General features: G+C 36.5%; 1 protein-coding gene across 6 annotated transcripts in view; it reads left to right on the top strand.

Moving 5' to 3' along the window:
• Positions 1 to 20,033, top strand: part of LOC121312582 (LIM zinc-binding domain-containing Nebulette) — a 93,504-nt gene that overhangs the window by 59,434 nt on the left and 14,037 nt on the right. For 3 of the 6 annotated variants that reach the window (XM_041244300.1, XM_041244306.1, XM_041244311.1), the window contains 16 exons: positions 571 to 681; positions 922 to 1,032; positions 1,318 to 1,428; positions 3,535 to 3,645; positions 4,034 to 4,144; positions 4,656 to 4,766; positions 5,514 to 5,615; positions 6,242 to 6,346; positions 7,385 to 7,498; positions 12,614 to 12,718; positions 13,291 to 13,395; positions 13,485 to 13,592; positions 14,625 to 14,735; positions 18,469 to 18,579; positions 18,685 to 18,795; positions 19,747 to 19,857. The exons of 2 other annotated variants lie outside the window; for them this stretch is intronic. In XM_041244300.1, the coding sequence (XP_041100234.1) occupies positions 571 to 681; positions 922 to 1,032; positions 1,318 to 1,428; positions 3,535 to 3,645; positions 4,034 to 4,144; positions 4,656 to 4,766; positions 5,514 to 5,615; positions 6,242 to 6,346; positions 7,385 to 7,498; positions 12,614 to 12,718; positions 13,291 to 13,395; positions 13,485 to 13,592; positions 14,625 to 14,735; positions 18,469 to 18,579; positions 18,685 to 18,795; positions 19,747 to 19,857 (1,749 nt within the window). The remainder of the gene's footprint in view (positions 1 to 570; positions 682 to 921; positions 1,033 to 1,317; positions 1,429 to 3,534; positions 3,646 to 4,033; positions 4,145 to 4,655; positions 4,767 to 5,513; positions 5,616 to 6,241; positions 6,347 to 7,384; positions 7,499 to 12,613; positions 12,719 to 13,290; positions 13,396 to 13,484; positions 13,593 to 14,624; positions 14,736 to 18,468; positions 18,580 to 18,684; positions 18,796 to 19,746; positions 19,858 to 20,033) is intronic. One more of the 6 variants, XM_041244317.1, reaches the window with a different exon arrangement.

Here is a 20,033-nt window from a genome sequence, read left to right on the forward strand (position 1 = left end):
AAGACAGTATATTAATACAATAGGCAGCATATATATATATATATATATATATATATATATATATATATATATATATATATATATATATATATATATATAAACCTACAATATGAACATCACAAAATAGGAAGCACAATAGTTATATATTCTGATGTAATATTCTGAAAGAAGTTAAGCAGAAAAGTCAAATCTTACCAATCTCTTCAAACCAATAAAGACGTTAAAAAAATAAATTAGTAAAACCTTTTTCTACTTGAGTCTTGTGACTGCGACACTGAATATGTGAAACGTGTTAAAGGGCTGCTCTCTCTCTGAGGTAGCTGATGTGCTGTTCAGAGCTTTTCTTGTATCCTTAATGAAACCTAATGATTCTGATGCCATGTAGCTGTTCAGTCTGGTTTGCTGAGAATGTGTGAAAGCAAGCAGAGCTTATTACTAGTATGACCTCCTAAAAGAGAAGGGCATTATCGTAGATACGTGTGTAAGAAGTTTCTCTAACTAGCTGTATTCCCTAGTGGATGTACAAGAGAGCATTTCAATTCTTAAGCCTGTTTTTCTTTTCTTTTACAGAGCAAATACAAAGAAGCTGGCAAAAAAGAATTTTCCAATTGCCTTTATGCACAAATGTCTGAAACCAGTGAAACACAGTTTGCCAAAGAGTTGTCTCAGATTCAGAGTGAGGTAGGATTCAACAGGTTTAATATGTGTGCACTGAAATGTGCCTTTTATATTAAAATGTACACAGGTTGGATGAAACATTGCAAACACCTGCTATAACAGTGCTAAAACCCTACTGGCATTGATCGTTCTACAAGGTGTTTTCATTGGCTGTGCAGGAATAACAAATCATTCAATCATTCAATCACGTGTGGACATGTAAATGTTAAAATATCCTAAACCTTTTTCTTTTTCATTTTTAAGAAAAAGTACAAAGAAGATGGCAAGAGAGAATTTTCCAATTGCCTTTATGCACAGATGTCTGAAACCAGTGAAACACAGTTTGCTAAACAGCTATCTGAGATGCAGAGCGAGGTACAAGTTCAAAATACTCTTTTTAAATTCCATTACCAAGTAATGGATGTTCCACAAAAAATAGTCAAAGGGGACAACTCCATGGGTAATTCTGGAGAAGAGACTTTGCTGTGAAACCCCAAGTTTCTTAAAGAAATTAGACATTTAACTTTTGCTGCCAAGCTAATTGCCAAGCTAAGACACGGTATTTTTGATTTTACAATTAATTAAAAGAGCACATACGGTATTAAACATGTCATTGAATTTAACTATTTAATTATTTTCATTTTTTTGTTTGTTTTTCAGAAAAAGTACAAAGAAGGTGGTAAACAGGACTTTTCCAATTGTCTGTACTCACAGATGCCACAAACCTTACAAACACAGTTTGCAAAAGAAGCCTCTGAGAATCAGAGTGAGGTAGGCCTTTAAGTTCCGTGGGTAAATGTAAGCACTTGTTTTAAAACACATCAGCAATTGCAAGGAGGATTGCGCTGGGGTATAATCAGTGGTTTGCAGAAGTATTCACCCCCTACCAATAAGGTCACATTTTGTTGAATTACAAATAATTTAAGCACAGTTTTTAAAACTAACTTTTTTTATTCAAAGCTGTAGTGGTTAAACTGAGCACTGTTATATGAGGAGGAGGTTAAATGTCAGCAAAGAAAATGTAGAAAATAAAATTTCCTGGTTGCATAAGTATTCAGACTCTTAAGTCAGTACTTGGTAGAAGCACCTTTTGCAGCAATTACTTTTTGGTTAGGTCTGTACTAGCTTTGCACAGTAGGATGGTGAAACTTTTGCCCATTCTTCACGGGAAAATTGCTCCAGTTCTGAGAAGTTTGTTGGGGATTGTCAGTGGACTGCAAACTTCAAGTCTCGCCATAAATTTTTGATTGGATTCAAATCAGGACTTTGACTGGGCCACTCAAGAACATTAATTCTCTTCTTGTTCAACCACTCCAATGTGGCTTTGACTTTGTGCTTCGGGTCGTTGTCCTGCTGAAATGTGAATTTCCTCCCCAGTTTCAGAGTCTTGGCTGACTCAAACAGGTTTTCCTCAAGGATTTGCCTGCACTTTGCACCATCCATTCTCCCCTCTATCCTGACAAGCTTCCCAGTCCCTGCTAAAGAGAAGCATCCCCATAACATGATGTTGCCACCACCATGCTTCAGGGGGGTGAATACTTCTGCAAACCACTGTATAATATGGTACACAGCTGTATTTTATGATTCTTTACAGTAGGACATGTTCGATTATGGCTATCGTACAAGAAAAAAGGGGGTGTCAGTAATTTCACAAAGCTGCCATCACCATAGAAACGTAGCTCTAAACAGGCCTGCAAAAAAAACAAAAAACAACCCAGGGTTATTTCATTGTCCCGGCATTCATCTATGCAATGTGAGAAAGAAATAAAGAAAGGTAGTCTTGCAGTTGGTAGACAACTGTTTTCTATGATTCTTTCCAGTTCCATTGCTGGTGTTATTAAGGGAAAATAAGCTGTATCCATGTCACATTGTTTCAGCCTCTCAATGACAAACTGATTTTACTTGCTTACAAGCTATTGATCAGGATCCTACAGGATGCGGTGAGCATGTGTTTTCATAGAATGCTTTAACCATTCTGCATTAACTTACACTCCAAGAGGACACAAGTGCTCCTCTTCATCTCTCCCGAGTTAGCGGTTGCAGCAGTGAGCAGTGCTGAATAATTGTGGAGTCTGTCTCGATCTCCTGCCTGTCACTCAGCAGCGAATGCACGCACCCACACGGCAGACGGCTACTCTGTCACAAGCATTAATACCCTGTATCTTTCTAAACAAGGGATTTAGGGACGCTCCCTAATAAAATATGAATCTCAAAACAATAAGTGTGTGACTATAGTAATTGTTACAGCTGTGAATGGTATTTAAAACAGGATTTAGTCATCCAACTTTTTACATATCCGCTCTTGCTTTGGTCCCACTGCAGTCAGATACGCGACAGACTCCTGACGACTATCAATCAATCAATCTTTATTTTATATAGCGCCTTTCATAGTGGACCACCATCACAAAGCGCTTTAAAAAATATACTGTATTTGTCAGAGCTGACACAGGTTCTTCATCGAAATGTTATGAAAGCTGTTCCAGAGGCTCTGAGTCAATTTACATTTCAGATAATTTACTAGCGACTGGCTGCATTCACATTGTCTGATTTAGCGGGTAGAGGTAACACGCACTTCTCCAATAAGAGGCTCCTAACTAACATGCTTGTAGCGAATCAGAAAGATCTACTGCAGCACTGTAAGTCTTCCTCTATTAAACGTATTGGGGAATTGTGCCAATAAGACAGGTTGTAATAGGTGATTGAGGTCCAGCTTCCATGCACTCAACATTGTTTACCTCCGCCCACCCACTCAGTCAGTGTTAATGCAGCTTATGAAGAATACATTGAAAGTTTTTACATTGAGTTCCAAAGCCTCTGAAACTTGTGCTTTTTTTATATACTGTAGTCCATGAAATAATGTTTTCTTTTCTTTTGCAGAGGAAGTACAAAGAAGTAGGCAAAAAGGAGTTTTCTAATTGCCTTTATGCACAAATGTCTGAAACAACTGAAACACAGTTTGCTAAAGAACTATCACAGATTCAGAGTGAGGTACACATTCAAATGTTTTTTATTTTTTATGAACTATTAAAATAAACTATTTTTGTATTTTACATTTCAATTTGAAATATGCAGATATACAAACCTACCTAATCATGTCATTGATGTTCAGACTCACTCCAATGGTCTCACTGCAAACAGACCATGTGATCTGCTGTACTGTACACCAGATAACAGGATGCAGCAGTATATATGCATCATTGTATTTCAAATATTCACATAAACGTAAAAAAAAAAGAAAGATGCACCTATAAAAGGGGACTCAGTAATGATGTTACTAATTAGCAAAAGGTTCATGGATTTTAAAGCATTGGTTAGAACTTCACACATTTTAAGACATTACCGAATAGAAATAACTTTTTGTTCTTAATATTTTCAGAAAAAGTATAAGGAAGATGGCCAAAAGCAATTTTCCAATTGTCTTTATGCACAGATGCCACAAACCATTGACACTGTGTTTGCGAAAACAGTTTCACAGAATCAGAGTGAGGTAGGCTTACTGGGTAAAGTGGATTTGATATGAATACCTGACACTTATATAAGGCACAGCAACAACTACAGAAGAGTAAAAAAAAATAGATTTTGGTTCACGCAGTATGCTTCAGGTAATCAGTCAGTAATTTGTTTTTATTGTGTAGATCTTTTTTTTTTTTTTCACCCACACAAAAAGTGCACCTTCCTGTTACTGTGCTTGTGAAATGCCTGCATCCTCCAGGACACATTTGTAAATTGGATATCTTAAGCCACATCTTGATTAACAAATGAATAAATGTATAAATGCAAATCTTAGTCTGCAAGTTAACATCAAAGTACAATTGATATGTTATGCAGTATTCACAGTTAAATTGATATTTCATGTTGCTGGTGCAGCAGCTTCGCAACCTGTCAGGGTAACACACAGTGCCAGCTACAGTAGTTCTTTACAATGTATTCCTGCAGTATGAATGTTAAATAACAAATGCAACAAATGATTAATACTGCACTATTGCTGTGTCTCCTAGAAACTTTATAAACAGAAGTATGATGCTGAAAAGGGGAAATCAGATTATTCCAACATGAAGGAACCACCGGCTGTTAGACATGCCATCGAGGTCAATAAGCGTCAAAGTAATGTAAGTACACGATGTCTTTCAGAAAACTACACTTAGATAAACCTTATGTTATCTGCTGCCTTAACACCAGGCCTCGTGCTTCTCTGCCCTTTAAACAATTGAGGAATACCCTGTACTGCTCTCATTATAAACTATGATGTTTAACTTTACTTAGCCTGCTGTTTCTTATGCTTTACTACACTACACTATGCATGTTTGTATTGTGATAAATCTAAGATGCAAGGGAATGCTTTGTCCATTTGTTGCAGTTGTAGGCATATGATCCTGGCTTTCACTACAATTTGCTGGTTCCTTTCTTTCATATTGAAATTCTTTCTCTGCACACACGGTACGCCTATTCACTGTATCCTAAAATGGTCTGTGGTTTTCCCTTGAGCTGTTTGCTATTTTGGAAAATGCCAGTATTGATTGACATCACAAAGGCAAACCGGGGCATTTCATAGCCTAGCCTGTATCTAATTAAAGTTACCACACCCTGTTTTTTTTGTTTATTTTTTACATCAGAGTACATCAGTAAACAGTGCCGATCTGATGCTGAAGTTAATGGTGAAGTTGAATGTGCAGTTATTAAAATGGTGCACACCACAGAAACAAGTTAATACAGTGGCATGTCAAGGACCAGGACTGTCAATTCAATACCTTTTGATGTAGCTACTGAAGGCATAGGGGATGCTTCGTTTTTGTTCACATAAGCACACATTTCTGTTTTATTTATTAGTTTTTTGTGTTTTTTTTTTTTTATTAAAGGTGTCATATAAGAAGGATGTGCAGGATGTCCACAAATATTCAGGAACGGCTGACAGACTAGACATCCGGAAAGCAACCCAGACAGCAAGACTTGTCAGCGATGTAGGGACCTGTCATTGTTATTGATGTCAGAGTAGAATTATTTGCTTGCCCTTCTTTTGAGTTTGAGAACAAAGCATGAAGCAAACAGCCCTGTTTAAAATGGAAGAATTTGAAAATGGAATTGAGAGTTTTCTCTTACATGAATTGAATATCAATCATACTGGTATTGTATGCTTCAGAAGGGAAGTATATGTGTGACAGAATGCAAACCTCAAAAATATATTAAGCTAAAAACACAATTTCAGCAGACCATGTTTTCTGTTGGTGTTGCATAGTGTATATAGTACTGATAGTAGATACCTTTTTCCCTAAATAACTAGAAAACAGTGTAATCATATAATACCTTCATTTTTTTTTTTAATAATGTACATTTACTTATAGCTGTGTCTCTTGGCCTCCATCCCCAAATCACCCAATGCCATTTTAGGAAAAATTGATTCTCTGTAAAAGTTTATTGCTATTAAATATTCAGCCATTTGTAATCAAAGGAAAACAAATACAGCTGGGCCTAACCTTCCTTTCTGGTGTATCGTCAGATGCCAACACAGTATCTGTAAACAGTTTTGCAACCCAATACATAGAAACATTTAATTGTGAAGTTGATCATTTCTTTGCATTTGGTTTAGGTTGCATACAAAAGCCAAACAAAAGCAGGGGTGTATAATAGGCAGTCAGTCTTGGGAAGATCAGATATTGAGCACGCCAAAGAGGTTTCCAAGCTCTCTAGTCAGGTAAGAGCTTCATGCATTTTAAAAACATCCATGTTGTTATTCCTTGCGTGGAGAACTACTGGTGTATGACAAGAAAATCCAATGCCAACATTCCTTACATTCAAACCTCTACCATTGCTAGGGTTTGCTTACCATGTCTGTGGTCTTGATTTTTGCCAAGTTCTGTTCTTTAAAATAGAAATGGCTTCCTTATTATGGTCATATTACTTTTTTAAGAATACAGTAGTATAAAGTTAATTTTTGTCAAATCCAGTTAGATACTTGCTGTGTTTCAAATTATAAATGTGTTGTTTCTACGATAATCCATCACAATCAACAAGTCTTACACAGAAGACAGTTAATTGTATGTCAAGGGCTCAATTATTGTGTCTTTGCAAGCTTGCATAATTGTACTTCTTTGGCATTATTGTAAAATAACAAGAGTCCACATGATTTACACCTAAACTGCTTTTATGTCATTACACTGGGAATTGCAACTTGCTTTTAATACAATATATGTAGGTGTTTAAGCAGCTTTAGAGTGATTAGAGGCAGATTTTTTTGCCACCTTAAAAAGATTTAAAAGAACATGGTTTTATATTTAACCAGTAGCCCTGCATCCTGTGATCTCAGAGTGCGATTCAGAAGATACAGGGTCAGTAACTCCTGCAAATAACTAGGAGCTAATCACTTCAGGGCCTTATAAGTTAATAAAATTTGAAAATCAATTACATACTCCACAGGATGCCAGTGCAAACATGTGTGTGTGTGCGCATGTATCTTTAAAATACTAAAATAAAGATTTTAATAACTTAAAAGTAATTCTGTGCTCATGTTTCATCCTGTCACATTAGGACCTGGCACCATTTAACCCTAAATATCTCCTGCCAACAGCTTGCATCTGCATTTAGTACATGGTTTCTTTTGTGCTTGTTTCACTTTTTTCCATATACTCAAGATTGTATAAAAAAATAGGTTGCAGTTCTGTGGATCTAGACAAGAATTACAAGTAGTTTTCTGTCTGTTCGCAAGATAAAATGTGAATGTTTTACAAAACAGGTGAAATACAAAGAGAAATTTGAGAAAGACTTGAAGGAAAAGAAGCACCAGTATAACCCTCAGGAGAGCGCTTCTTTCAAACAGGCTCAAGCTGCTTCAGTCTGGGCAAGTGAGGTAAGTTTAGTTGATGCATAAATCTTAACAGTTCAGCATTTGGTTATTTTATCAACACATATTTGCTGTTTTTAGTTTATAGTTTACAACCTTTCCTTTGCATTTAGGAAATCATTTTGTAACTTCAAATGCATCTTTATATATGTATGGACCAGCAGTTTCCATGGTGACTGTGTACAGTTACAAGTTGCAAACTGTAGGTGTTGATTCATGCTAAGCAAGTAACTTTCAATTTTATTACATGATCCCCTTCTCAGTTAAGTTCAAAGACTTTCTGTTCTGCTGCATTTGAAGAGAATTGCTTTAAATATAGCACTGGCTGTATGTCTGTTTATGCAGAAGTGCAATTTGGCTGAGACTAAACCTTGTCTAGTCACATACTTCCTTGACTGTTTTCTCTTCTGTTTTAATCTTTAGGTGTCTTTGCTTTTTGTTTTGACTATGATGGTCGACATTTGATGCAGAAAGACAATTGTATGGATGCTTTGGGCACAATTAATTACAGAAAACAAAACTGAATTGTGAATGACCACTATTTAAAAAATAATATACAAAATAAGCAACAGATTATGTTCAACATCGTGTAGCTACTGCACTTCTCTAGCAACCATTATGCTGACTTTTTTGTTTTTTTAATATATTTTCTGCAGTGGTAAATCCATCTATGTAAAATAAAGTGCTGATATATGTTTATACTGAATTCACTTTTTATTAGTTACATTTTTACAACCAGTTGCTTACAATTTCTTACTAAGAGTGATTATTAGAAATAAATGGTTGATTTGGTAGGTCATGCTGACCTCTATAGGCTAAAGCAGTATACCGAGAGGTATTTCTTTCCTTGTTCAGTTAGCTTTGTTAGTGGGCAGTACAGGAACCTTTTAATTTGGATTTTCTATTCAGTAAGTGTATCTATACTAAATATTGTTGTCACCTACAGTTAGAAGGCTGCACGTTGTGGTGAAGTATGGTATTTTTAGATGCTTTTAATGTTTAATAAAATGTTTTTTAATGTTTAATAAAAAATATATATGTGCATGTGTGTGTGTGTGTGTGTGTGTGTGTGTGTGTGTGTGTAATATATATATATATATATATATATATATATATATATATATATATATATATATATATATATACACACACACACAGTGGTTTGCAGAAGTATTATTTGTAATTTTGTTGAATTACAAATAATTTATGCACAGTTTTTCAAACTAACTTTTTTTTTATTCAAAGCTGTAGTGGTTAAACTGAGCACTGTTATATGAGGAGGAGGTTAAATATCAGCAAAACTTGCAAACAAAATGTACAAAATGAAAGTTATTGGTTGCATAAGTATTCAGCCCCTTAAGTCAGTACTTGGTAAAAGATCAGTACCAGTCAAAAGTTTGAGTACACTTGCCGGAAACGGGGTTTTATTCATAATTGATAATCATATATGTTTCTGTAAATACTTGAAAATGAAAACACATGTTACAATATACAAAACAAAACATAAGGAGTATCAAAGCAATGTTCAAGAAAATTGAAAATTGTCTCTAAATCTTGGATTCCTCAAAATAGCCACCCTTTGCCTTAATAACAGCCTCGCAAACACAAGGCATTCGGTTAACACGTTTCAGCAGGAAATCACCCAACATGTCTTCCCAGCTCTTCTGCAGCAATTCCCAGAGATGTAGGGCACCCTATGCTACCTATATTTATAGTAATCATGGACCCTCACCTGTTAACAATAATTGGTGACAAAGGGTTAATTAGGTAACATGCTAGTTAACTCAGAGAACATCTAACAAAGACACTTTTATACTTAGGCCAGTGTTCTAACACCGTGTTATACACATTTCAGACTTTTAACTGACTTGGGCTTCAGACTGAAATCCTCTTGCTTTGGGTGACCATTTCATTGAAATTGACAAGATTTACATGTTCATTTAAAAATAAAATTTTTGAATGCAATTCACTTATGCTTATCATCTTATATAAGTACACGTATCATACAATGAAATATTAAGTGTTTATAGACAAGTTTATACAGTTAAAAGCATAGATAATCATGAAAAACCTGGTTTCAAGCAGGTGTACTCAAACTTTTGACTGGTACAGTACCTTTTGCAGCAATTATTGCTATGAGTCTTTTTGGATAGGTCTCCACTAGCTTTGCGCAGTCGGATGGTGAAATTTTTGTCCATTCGTAACAGGAAAATTGTTCCAGTTCTGATAAGTTTGTTGGGGATTGTCGATGGACTGCAATCTAGAAGTCTCGCCATAAATTTTAGATTGGATTCAAGTCAGGACTTTGACTGGGTCATTCAAGAACATTAATTCTGTTCTTATTCAACCACTCCGGTGTGGTTTTGGCTTTGTGCTTCGGGTCATTGTCCTGCTGAAATGTGAATTTCCTTCCCAGTTTCAGAGTCTTGACTGACTCAAACAGGTTTTCCGCAAGGATTGCCTGTACTTTGCACCATCAATTCTCCTCTCTTTTTCCACATGTCTGCAGTGTCATCTACATGCTTATACGCAAACTCCATACGTGCTTTAAGATGAGGCTTTTTGAGTAATGGCTTCTCTCTTGCCACCCATCCATGCAGGCCAGCTAGGGACTGGCTTATGGTTGATGTGTTAACACTGACTCCCATCTCAGGCACAAAACTTTGCAGATCTCTGAAGGTCATTGTTGGCATTAGAGTGACTTACCGAACCAGTTTCCTGCTTGACTGGCTGCTCAGTTTGGGAGGGCGCCCTGATCTGGATGGTGTCTGGGTGGTGTGATGCATCTTCCACTTTTTAATGACAGACTTCACTGTGCTGAGAGGGATAATCAGCGCCTTTGAAATTTTCTTATACCCTTTTACTGCTCTGTGCCTCGCTACCGCTTTATCCCTGACTTGTTTTGAATGCTCCTTGGTCTTCATGGTTGCTTTGTTGGATCTTTATATACCTGAGGGAAATTATTTGCACATTAAACCACTTTGAGTACACACAGTCTGAAACTATTTCACAAATTTTGTGACCTTTCAAACAAATCATTTGCACCTGATGCTGGAGCAAAGGGGTTGAATACTTATGCAACTGAGATTCATATGTTTTTCTCTGGTTGATGGTCTCAAGGAGTCAAATAGGTCAAAGTTCAAGTATATTCTCTACTGAGGAGTTATCACTTTTTGATGTCACTACTGTGGTATTTTGCCTTTTTTTTCAAATGGCTCAGGATGCAAATATAGCCTTCATCCATGTATTATATATTAGCTATGTTTGCTGTTATGTTTTAAAGATATGAAATAAAGATTATTGCTTTTATTGGGAACTCTGTGTGGATAGGGACTTGATTTTAATGGGAGTTTCTGTCTTTTCTTCCCTTCGCTGTGGCTATCCACTGGAGGAGATTTTGTATGCAGTTGTCCCATGACGAAGCACCCTGTGCTTGAAAAGTTTTTTCGAACACTTTTGCAGTGCCGGCATTTACATTGTTGTTGTAATATGTATATGTGTGTGTGTGTGTGTGTGTGTGTGTGTGTGTGTGTGTGTGTGTGTGTGTGTGTGTATATCATATATCAGTGCTGTGAAAAAGTATTTGCCCCCTCTCTGATTTTCTGCATTTATGCACATTTTTCACATTGAATTTGGTCAGATCTTTTCGTGGGTTGTAGTAGTATATAGAGGGAGTCTGAGAGAAAAAATAACACCAAAGTTTGGTGCTGCTTTCATTTGTTTGGTGTGCAAGGTAATCAAACATACAATCTTCAGGTGTGAAAAGGTTATTGCCCCCCCTAGTTAACTCAACCCAATTAAAGGGATAATTAGGGTCAGCTGTTTGAATACTTTGGTTAACAATCAGGTCTGATCTGGGCCAGCCCTGCCCAATATAAATCTGACTAACTTTGGCCCTTACCATCAGAGTGAAGTTATCAGCACACAGGTTCTAGAGGCACATCGTGCCACAATCAAAAGAAATTCCTGAAGACCTCTGGAAAAAAAGTTGTTGATGCCTATCAGTCTGGAAAGGGTTATAAAGTCATTTCTGAGGTTCTGGGGCTCCACCAAACCACAGTCAGAGCCATATTGTCCAAATGGAGAAAGTTTGGGACAGTAGTGAATATTCCCAGGAGTGGCCGTCCTGCCAAAATCTCTCTTAGAGCAGGGCATAAAATCGTCCAGGAAGTCACAAAGAATCCTAGAACAACATCCAGGGATCTAAGGTCAGTGTTCATGACTCCACCATCAGAAAGGCAATGGACAAAAACAGATGAGTCAAAAGTGGAACTTTTTGGCCAACATGGGCTTCCTTTATGTCTGGTGAAAAACAAACACTGCATTCCACAGTAAGAACCTCATACCAATGGTCAAGCATGGTAGTGTCATGATTTAGGGATGCTTTGCTGCATCAGGATGTGGACAACTTGCCATCATTGAAGGAACCATGAATTCTGCTCTGTATCAGAATTTTACAGGAGAGTGTTAGGCCATCTGTCCGTAAGCTGAAGCACAGCTGAGTCATGCAGCAAGACAATGATCCGAAACAAACAAGCAAGTCTACATCAGAGTGGTTGAAGAACAAGAAATTTAAAGTTTTGGAATGGCCTAGTCAAAGTCCAGACCTAAACCCCATTGAGATGTTGTGGCTGGACCTGAAATGAGCAGTTTATGCTTGAAAACTCACAAATGTCACTGAGTTGAAGCAGTTCTGCATGAAGGAGTGGGCCAGAATTCCATAATGGCGCTGTGAGAGACTGATCAATAACTACAGGAAGCTTTTGGTTGCAGTTGTTGCTGCTAAAGGTGGCGTAACCAGTTATTGAGTCTAAGGGGGTGATTACTTTTTCACACGGGGCATTGGGTGTTGCATAACTTTCTTGAATAAATAAATGAAATAAGTATCAAAATGTTGTGTTAATTGTTCACACAGGGTCCCTTTTATCTAATATTAGATTTTGGTTGAAGATCTGATAACATTCATTTTCAAAAATAAGCATAAATGATGAAAATCAGACAGGGGGGAAATACTTTTTCACGGTTGTGTGTGTGTGTGTGTGTGTTTGTGTGTGTGTGTGTGTGTGGGTTTCAACTCATTTATTAATTAATCTGCTTTTTCTGACTCTGTGTATTTTTTAGGTACAATACAAGGCTGATTTGCAAGAGCTACATGATCCTAGCTCAGACTTACCAAATTCACTTTATCTTGGACATGCATTACAAGCCAGCAAACTGCAAAGCATGGTAGGCTTTCTGCTTTTACAATATCAGCACTTCTTTTATTTCTATGAATAAACTACCCCAGAGCATTCCAAAAGTGATTGATAAATGGGGGGGGGGGGTAATTATGAGGGTCCGCCTCATCGCATGAGTGGATTCAGGTGTCCTGAGTCGTTGAAGGTGCCCTGGGTCGTTGGTATGTGTTGCACACGTCTGCGGGAGTTGTGATTTCTGGGAGTGGTTGCTGTTGCCAGTCCAGGAATAGCCAGGAGACACAGTGAAACACCCACTGTCATGTCCCTTTTGAACTCACTGATACCCTTTTGCTTTATCATATGTATTGCTGGCTAGTTGCACAAAACTCTCACATGACTTATAAAGGTCTGGTGGAGCTCATGAGATGTCACTTGACCACCTTAGCATACAGTGCACACTAGGGGATTTTCTAAATGGACTTACATTCTCTTATTTTTTGGCCAGTCAGTGAACATGCAAAAAGTTTGTAAAATAAATACCATATGGCTGCACCATCTATTATTGTCTTGGTTTTAACGTAGTTGATAGCAAATCAAATATTCTGCTGTCTTTTTATTTAGTTTGAATATAAGAAACAGTATGAGAAATCCAAAGGGCAGTACCACTTAGCTTTGGACACAGCTGAGCGGCTTCATCACAAAGAAAACATGATTCTTCAGAGTCAGGTATGTGTGAATAGTGCAATAAGCTCAGCTATCATACCCCTTAGAAACAATGTGTTAGTCAGTTCTTGTTTTTTGTTATTTTTCCACAGGTGAAATATAAAGAAGATTATGAGAAATCCAAAGGAAAGTCAATGCTGGAATTTGTAGACACCCAGGCATACCAAGTTTCAAAGGGAGCGCAGAAGATTCAAAGTGAGGTAACAGCACTTTTTTTTTCTAACCATTTAAACCTATTTGTATTTGCAAAGTAAGAAGGGTGTGGCTGCCTCCTTCATGTAGCCCTACTCTTCAGAGGTAAGCATTAATGTCCCACGCAGAAAACAGGACATCTACAGTAGTTAAGACAAGAGCACTTAACGAAAGACAAGGCCAACTATAGAGCTGGTAATGACCACTGTAGAGAATGTTATTGCTGCTGGAAAAGGAAACAGATGTTTTTGTCTTTTTATATTAGAACATTTTTTAAATTAGTTTTTAGGTTTAAGTTGGTAATATTTCAATATAAGTGGTCTAATCGCCATTGTATATTTACACGTGACTAGTGTTTAATAGACAATGAATATCATAAGTGGACAGCTTGAAGATGTAGAAACCTTTGGGGAAAGTGGATCAATATCAAATAGCCATCCTGATTCTCTGCAGGGCCCATAATGTTATGTGGAAAAAATCAATATCATTGCGTTGTTGTAAAACTAATTTTTTTCTTCTTCTTCTCTAATGCCAGAGTTATGAAGCAACTATTATTATTATTAATGAACTTGGCATTTTAACATGTGTGTTCAAGCTTGCATAGATTATATTTTTCTAAACATGAGTTGTTTGTTATGAAAACTGTTATAAAAACGATTGAATAATACTAGATCCCCATTCAGACTCAACAAGCTGAATTAAAGAAATGCAAATGATCTTAGGTTACACAAATACATGTTAAGTGTCAATATTCTCTAACTCTTAAAACCATTAAAATGTATCCATTCAACATTAGGGTTGATAATTTAAAAAGACAGTGCTCATAACACTTTAGCGTGAATGCGCCTTTTCTGTCCAAGAAAACTGAGGCAAAAGCACTGTTATAATATTTTTAAGTAATTAAAAGTACAGTTACTCCAGTGTCATTTTTTAAAACTGGATTATGTTTGGTACAGTAGTCTTCTCATGTGCAGGTGCTGATAACAGGAAATGTTGAGTAACCTATTTGAATTCTGAGTTTGATTTGTGTTACCCCACAGAAAGAATACAGAAAAGAATATGAAGAAGGAATCAAAGGAAAAGCAGCTGTGGATTTAGAGATGACTCCAGGCTATTTACACGCCAGGCACGCTACCAGCCTTCTTAATGAGGTTTCTGCTTTTTTATTCTTATTCACTAGGGTGACCGTCAGCAAACTTACCTTCCAAAGGGTTTGACTCGGAGCTGCACTAAACTAGGATTGGAGTTGTTTTCTTAACTGTATCAGACTCTGAACTTAGATTGTAATATCTGGGACTGGGATATTCTTAATTTTACAGTTTTGAAGGTTGATGATCAGCATGGAGGGACAGTAACCCCTGTTAAGAGTAGTAAAAGTGAATAACTAAAAACTGATTCTGTCTGGGATAATTCCCAATATAATGAGGTATATATTTTTTGAGTTTATGAAGGAATTTATTTCACAGTATACCGACGATCTTATCAGCAGTGATGCAGTGCAGTACTCAAAGCATCCCTTACTTTAATTATAATCTCATGCATGGGGAATTTAAAGGAAGCGAGGGTCTTTTTCACTATTGCATCCCGACACTACTGACAAGATCACTGCCTTATTGATTAGATATAATATAAATTCATATGTGATTGGATTTGATTGGAACCTGGTAGCAGCGATCACATAGTAATGCACAGTTGTCTCTAGGGTATGGTAATACACAGTTGTCTCTAGGGTGATAAACCACGGTGCTGCTATCCCATAGTAGCTTTTAAAAAGTACCAAATAACACAAATTATGATTACTGTGTGCAATATGTTTTCCTAAAAGTTTGCTTGAAATGCCAGGATCTTTTAGTTATCGTTTTATCATAGTTATCTTGGCTTTTTTATACTTTAAAAAAAAACAATATAAGGCATTTGTTTAAAACTTCAAAAATGTAATTTATTTTTTATAAATATTTGAAAAACACAAGTAGACTTTAGTTGTGTTATTTAATGGAAAATAAATCTGGAAAGCTTTGGTCTCACATTGTTGCCAAATGTCTAATGATCCACACAGCATGCGAAAGAAAACACACAAGTACACGAAGCATCAAATTACATTCTAATAAAACAGCTCTGTTACATGGTTCGAGCAGTTAAGCTGGTTTTACATTGCCAGTGTATGCCTTCTTTAATACACACACAGCAGCTTTTCCAAACAAGTAGTTAAATCCCAGCTGCCAGAATACACTACCAGTTCAGTGGATCAGTGTTTTCTAGCTTTTCAAATGTGTTAAACTTGCATTGTTAATGGCCCTGAGGTTCGCCAACAGCTGCAGATAACAGCCACTTTGCATGCCATTATTGCATTCTTATGTGTCCATCTGATTTTATTTCAGTTGAAACAATGACATAATTACAGAAATTAGGTTAATATCACAATAAGAGCCAATCAAAAGTGAATATGTGGGTATATTTTGTTGACAATTTACCGAACTTGTACATGTTTACAGTAGGTGGTACTGTATGTTCCCACGCTGGTGGCTGTGAGTATTTATTTAGAGCTACTGCACTGTACTTGACTTCCATCAAATCTTATCACCTAAAACATATAGCTTCTATCAGTTAATACTGTATAGTGCGTTATATTCATAATTTATTCATTAAAATAAAATGTGATCATTATGAAACTGTTCATGTATTGCTTTTAAAGAAATCAGTAACAGCCCAGAACAGTTTGACATAACTTTTATATAATACAGCATTTCAAACTTTATGAATAGGTTGTATTGAACCTGGGATATTAGAGGACTTTTTTTATTGCAAAGAATAAAATCAGTATGTAACTACACAGGGACTGGCTTTCTGTATTCTGGGAGGCGACAAACAGACATTGCTGTGTATCAATATTAACTCAGCACCAATTTTATTTTTTGCGCCTGTACAAAACAAACAACTGTGACACAGATAAATGATGTTTTTGCCGTGTTATGCAGTGATAGCAATAAATTACTGCACACAGCTATACTTACTGAATCCACCAATAAGGATAAGACTCCATAATTAAAAGAGAATTGTAAGGTAAGTAACTTTGCTGAAGGACAACCCTAAAATAACATATTCAACAGTTTCTGTCTACTGCTGAAAAAAATGTATATAAATGTATAAAATGTATACAAATGTATAAAATGTATGTAATAATATATAAACAGTATATTAGATCAGTTTACTGGTCTGCTGTTTTGAATGGCATCAGTATAGCATGTCTGGAGTCCATTAATTTCAGTGCACAGTATATAACTAAATAAAAAGTCAGAGAAAAAGTCTGACCATCATTAATTCACTGCTGCTTTTATACTGGGAGGATTAATGCATACAGTACATAGCTCTGAATAAATCAAAGTTTAACACCAGACAAGAAATAGAAGTGGTTTTGCCTTTCACGATAAGTAGTTATAAAACTGAGAGAAAAATTTAACTGGTTTTGCTGTTCCTTTTAATGGCTGATTGAACAGAAGTGCAAAATTATTGTAATGGATGCAAATGTGGAAAATCTATTTGGGGTGGTGGTAGGGGGTCTTTTATTGCACCTGGGGTCTGCCATAATTGAGTTTCACATTACAGCTGCCAGGTTTCACAGCAGTTCAGGACATGTCTATCAACTTGAATAGAAAACGACTGGTATTTGCAGCCAGTCTCACAAAAGCATTGCAAATGAAGCTGGAAGTCCTGCATGCATAAATCTCACTTAGCCTGTGTCTTGCTGTAAAATGAGAATGTGACAACTCATTATCGGTTGTGAATATTGTCATTATTATTTTGTGGAGCACGTTTTGAAGCCTAAATAATGGCTTTACTATTGCTGACATAACTCCCTGTTCTAAAAAAAAAGTCATTTAAAGACTTTAAAAGTCATCATACAAAGTTATGTTGTAACTGGCCCCTGGGGAGTGCGCTGGTTTAGATCAACGTAATAAATAGATCGTTTATTTTCACCCTTAAACTTTGAAATAGTTTGGAAGGATCTTAATTGCCTGTCTTGATGTGACCACATCAAAGAAGATGCTGCAGTCTGTGTCAGACAGTCCAATAATTTACTACATGGATCAAAGCTTGGTGTAACATTGAAAAGCAGTCTGTTGAACAGTGGAGTAAACACATGGAAAACGGATATTTAAGCAAGATTAAACAACCGCTTTTAATAGACAGTAAGAATTTATTGCCATTATCAGCCTATTTGCTTTTGAAATATGTTGAGGAGTTAAACTGTCTAATTTAGTGTTATGCTATATTCTACAAATATATAGTGTCTACACATCCAAATTATAAACATAACCAGAACAATGTGTATTTCAGTAAAATAAATACATTTAGCTGATATTGGTGAGGATGTCTTTTTTTATTGTTGTTGATTAATTACACAACTGAAATACTGTGGGTGCATTATGGGGGAAGAAATCTTACCAGTATGTGTGAATCGCATTTAAATTGTTATGTTGTGTGATGTCTCCCTCTTGTGGCGAATACTAGTGAAAGCATGACATTATCAACTTCAAAGGAGTCAGATTTTTTAATTTTTTTTAAAATTGATATAAAATAAACAATGGCTGTCATGTGGTACATACTGTAATGATACTATTCTTAGTTTATAGTTCTTGTTGCTTATTTTTACACTGGACTGTAAGTTCTTGTCTTAAGGTTCCTCTTTGAAAGTGTTACATGTATGTGCCTGAAAGCCCAGGAAAGAATAGTGAAAGAACTGGTAAGAAACAGAGGTAAATCAAAGAGCAAAACGAAATTTAAAATTCCAACATACTCTTGCTACTTTGATAATGTATGCAGTCCTGCAGAGTATAAAGGATAAATGACCACAACTCCTCTCTTTTCTTACTGTGTCTCTTGTAGAAAGAATACAGGAAGGACCTTGAAGAAGGTATTAAAGGAAAAGGCCTAACGCTGTTGGAAGACACTCCCGACTCAATCAGAGTGAAGAATGCAGCTTGGATATTAAGCGAGGTACTCTCTTTACATTGTTAGTGCAAAAAGGTGAGCACATAGTACTGCCTACTGTGTGAATGGTGTGAACCTCTTCATAAAAACAAACCAATCGGTCATTTACAGAAGGAATACAGGAAGGACCTTGAAATGGAAATAAAGGGAAAAGGAATGGAACTCAGTGCTGACATTCCTGATATCCAAAGAGCCAAAAAGGCATCACACATGGCCAGTGAGGTGTGTTACAATCATTTACAGACGCTGATCTAACAGCTTGGCATGCTGCTTGAATAAGCAATGCTCAAACCCTCTTCCAGAGTAGGTATAGATCAGAGGTTCCCAATTTTAGTCCATGGTCTCTGAGATATCCTCAAAACAATGCAACAGGATCTACTGCATTCTGAAACAATTCGCTGGTTGTAGGCAACTAAATAATTCTGATCTGTCATACACTTTGTTTTGCTGTATCAGTCTCAAATGTGCTGTTTTCAAAGGAATGTTGAACTATTTTCATTTTAAAACATCTGGTAAACAAAATGGCCCCTGACCCAATCAGTGCCTTCTTTCCCATCGTTTACCAGTCAGCTGCTTCCTCCTATTGACTGACATGCTTTGCAGCCAGTCTTTGACCCAAAATACCGTGTGGTGAAATGACCTAGGAAGTGAAACAGTAACAGACTACCTAAAAGTATATCAAGCAAACCAAGAGCTTTTTGTAACCTACTGCTGTATAAAATGAACGGACCCTCACTTGGAAAACATTGGGAACCACTGATTTAGATGAAAACCTAGCATGGCATTTATCACCTACAATGTATGTATTTAAAGGTACGGTAGTGTTTATTTTTGACATAATTCTACTAATTTGTGCATCAAAGGCTTACAGACTAATGGCTTCTACCCAGCTTTACACAATAAGAATTTAAAAGCACATGTTTAAAGCTTGTTTCCTGAGCGTCTTATTCTATCCAAAGAACAGATAGCAGCACTTTAACCTCTTTTACACCTTTCTGATAATAATGCCATTTAACTACTACAGCTTTTGCTACAAATTAACACGTATTTTCCATTTTCCTTTTATCTATCTACTAAAACAGCAGTACATTACCTTCATTTTATACTTCAAGCAAGACCAGAAAAGTTGTTAAAATAATACAAACTAACAGGATTTGAATGTTGCTGTTACAGAAGGAATACAGGAAGGATCTTGAAAATGAAATAAAAGGCAAAGGAATGCAACTCAGCACAGGCATTCTTGAAATAGAGAGAGCAACAAGAGCCACCGAGATCAGCAGCCAGGTCAGAGGAAACTGTTTTCATCGTTCAACAGACTCCGTGTTTCCTGGTTTTGTAAATATTCAACAAAATCAAATGCTAGCGTTTCCAACTCATCCCTGATTTAGTTTCATCTCACTTGTTTGTCACCAGCACAATAACCATTTTCTTAGGATTTGACCTGTCACCAACATTTGGTC

Source organism: Polyodon spathula, chromosome 3 (assembly GCF_017654505.1).
Source record: "Polyodon spathula isolate WHYD16114869_AA chromosome 3, ASM1765450v1, whole genome shotgun sequence".
Taxonomy (NCBI): Eukaryota; Metazoa; Chordata; class Actinopteri; order Acipenseriformes; family Polyodontidae; genus Polyodon; species Polyodon spathula.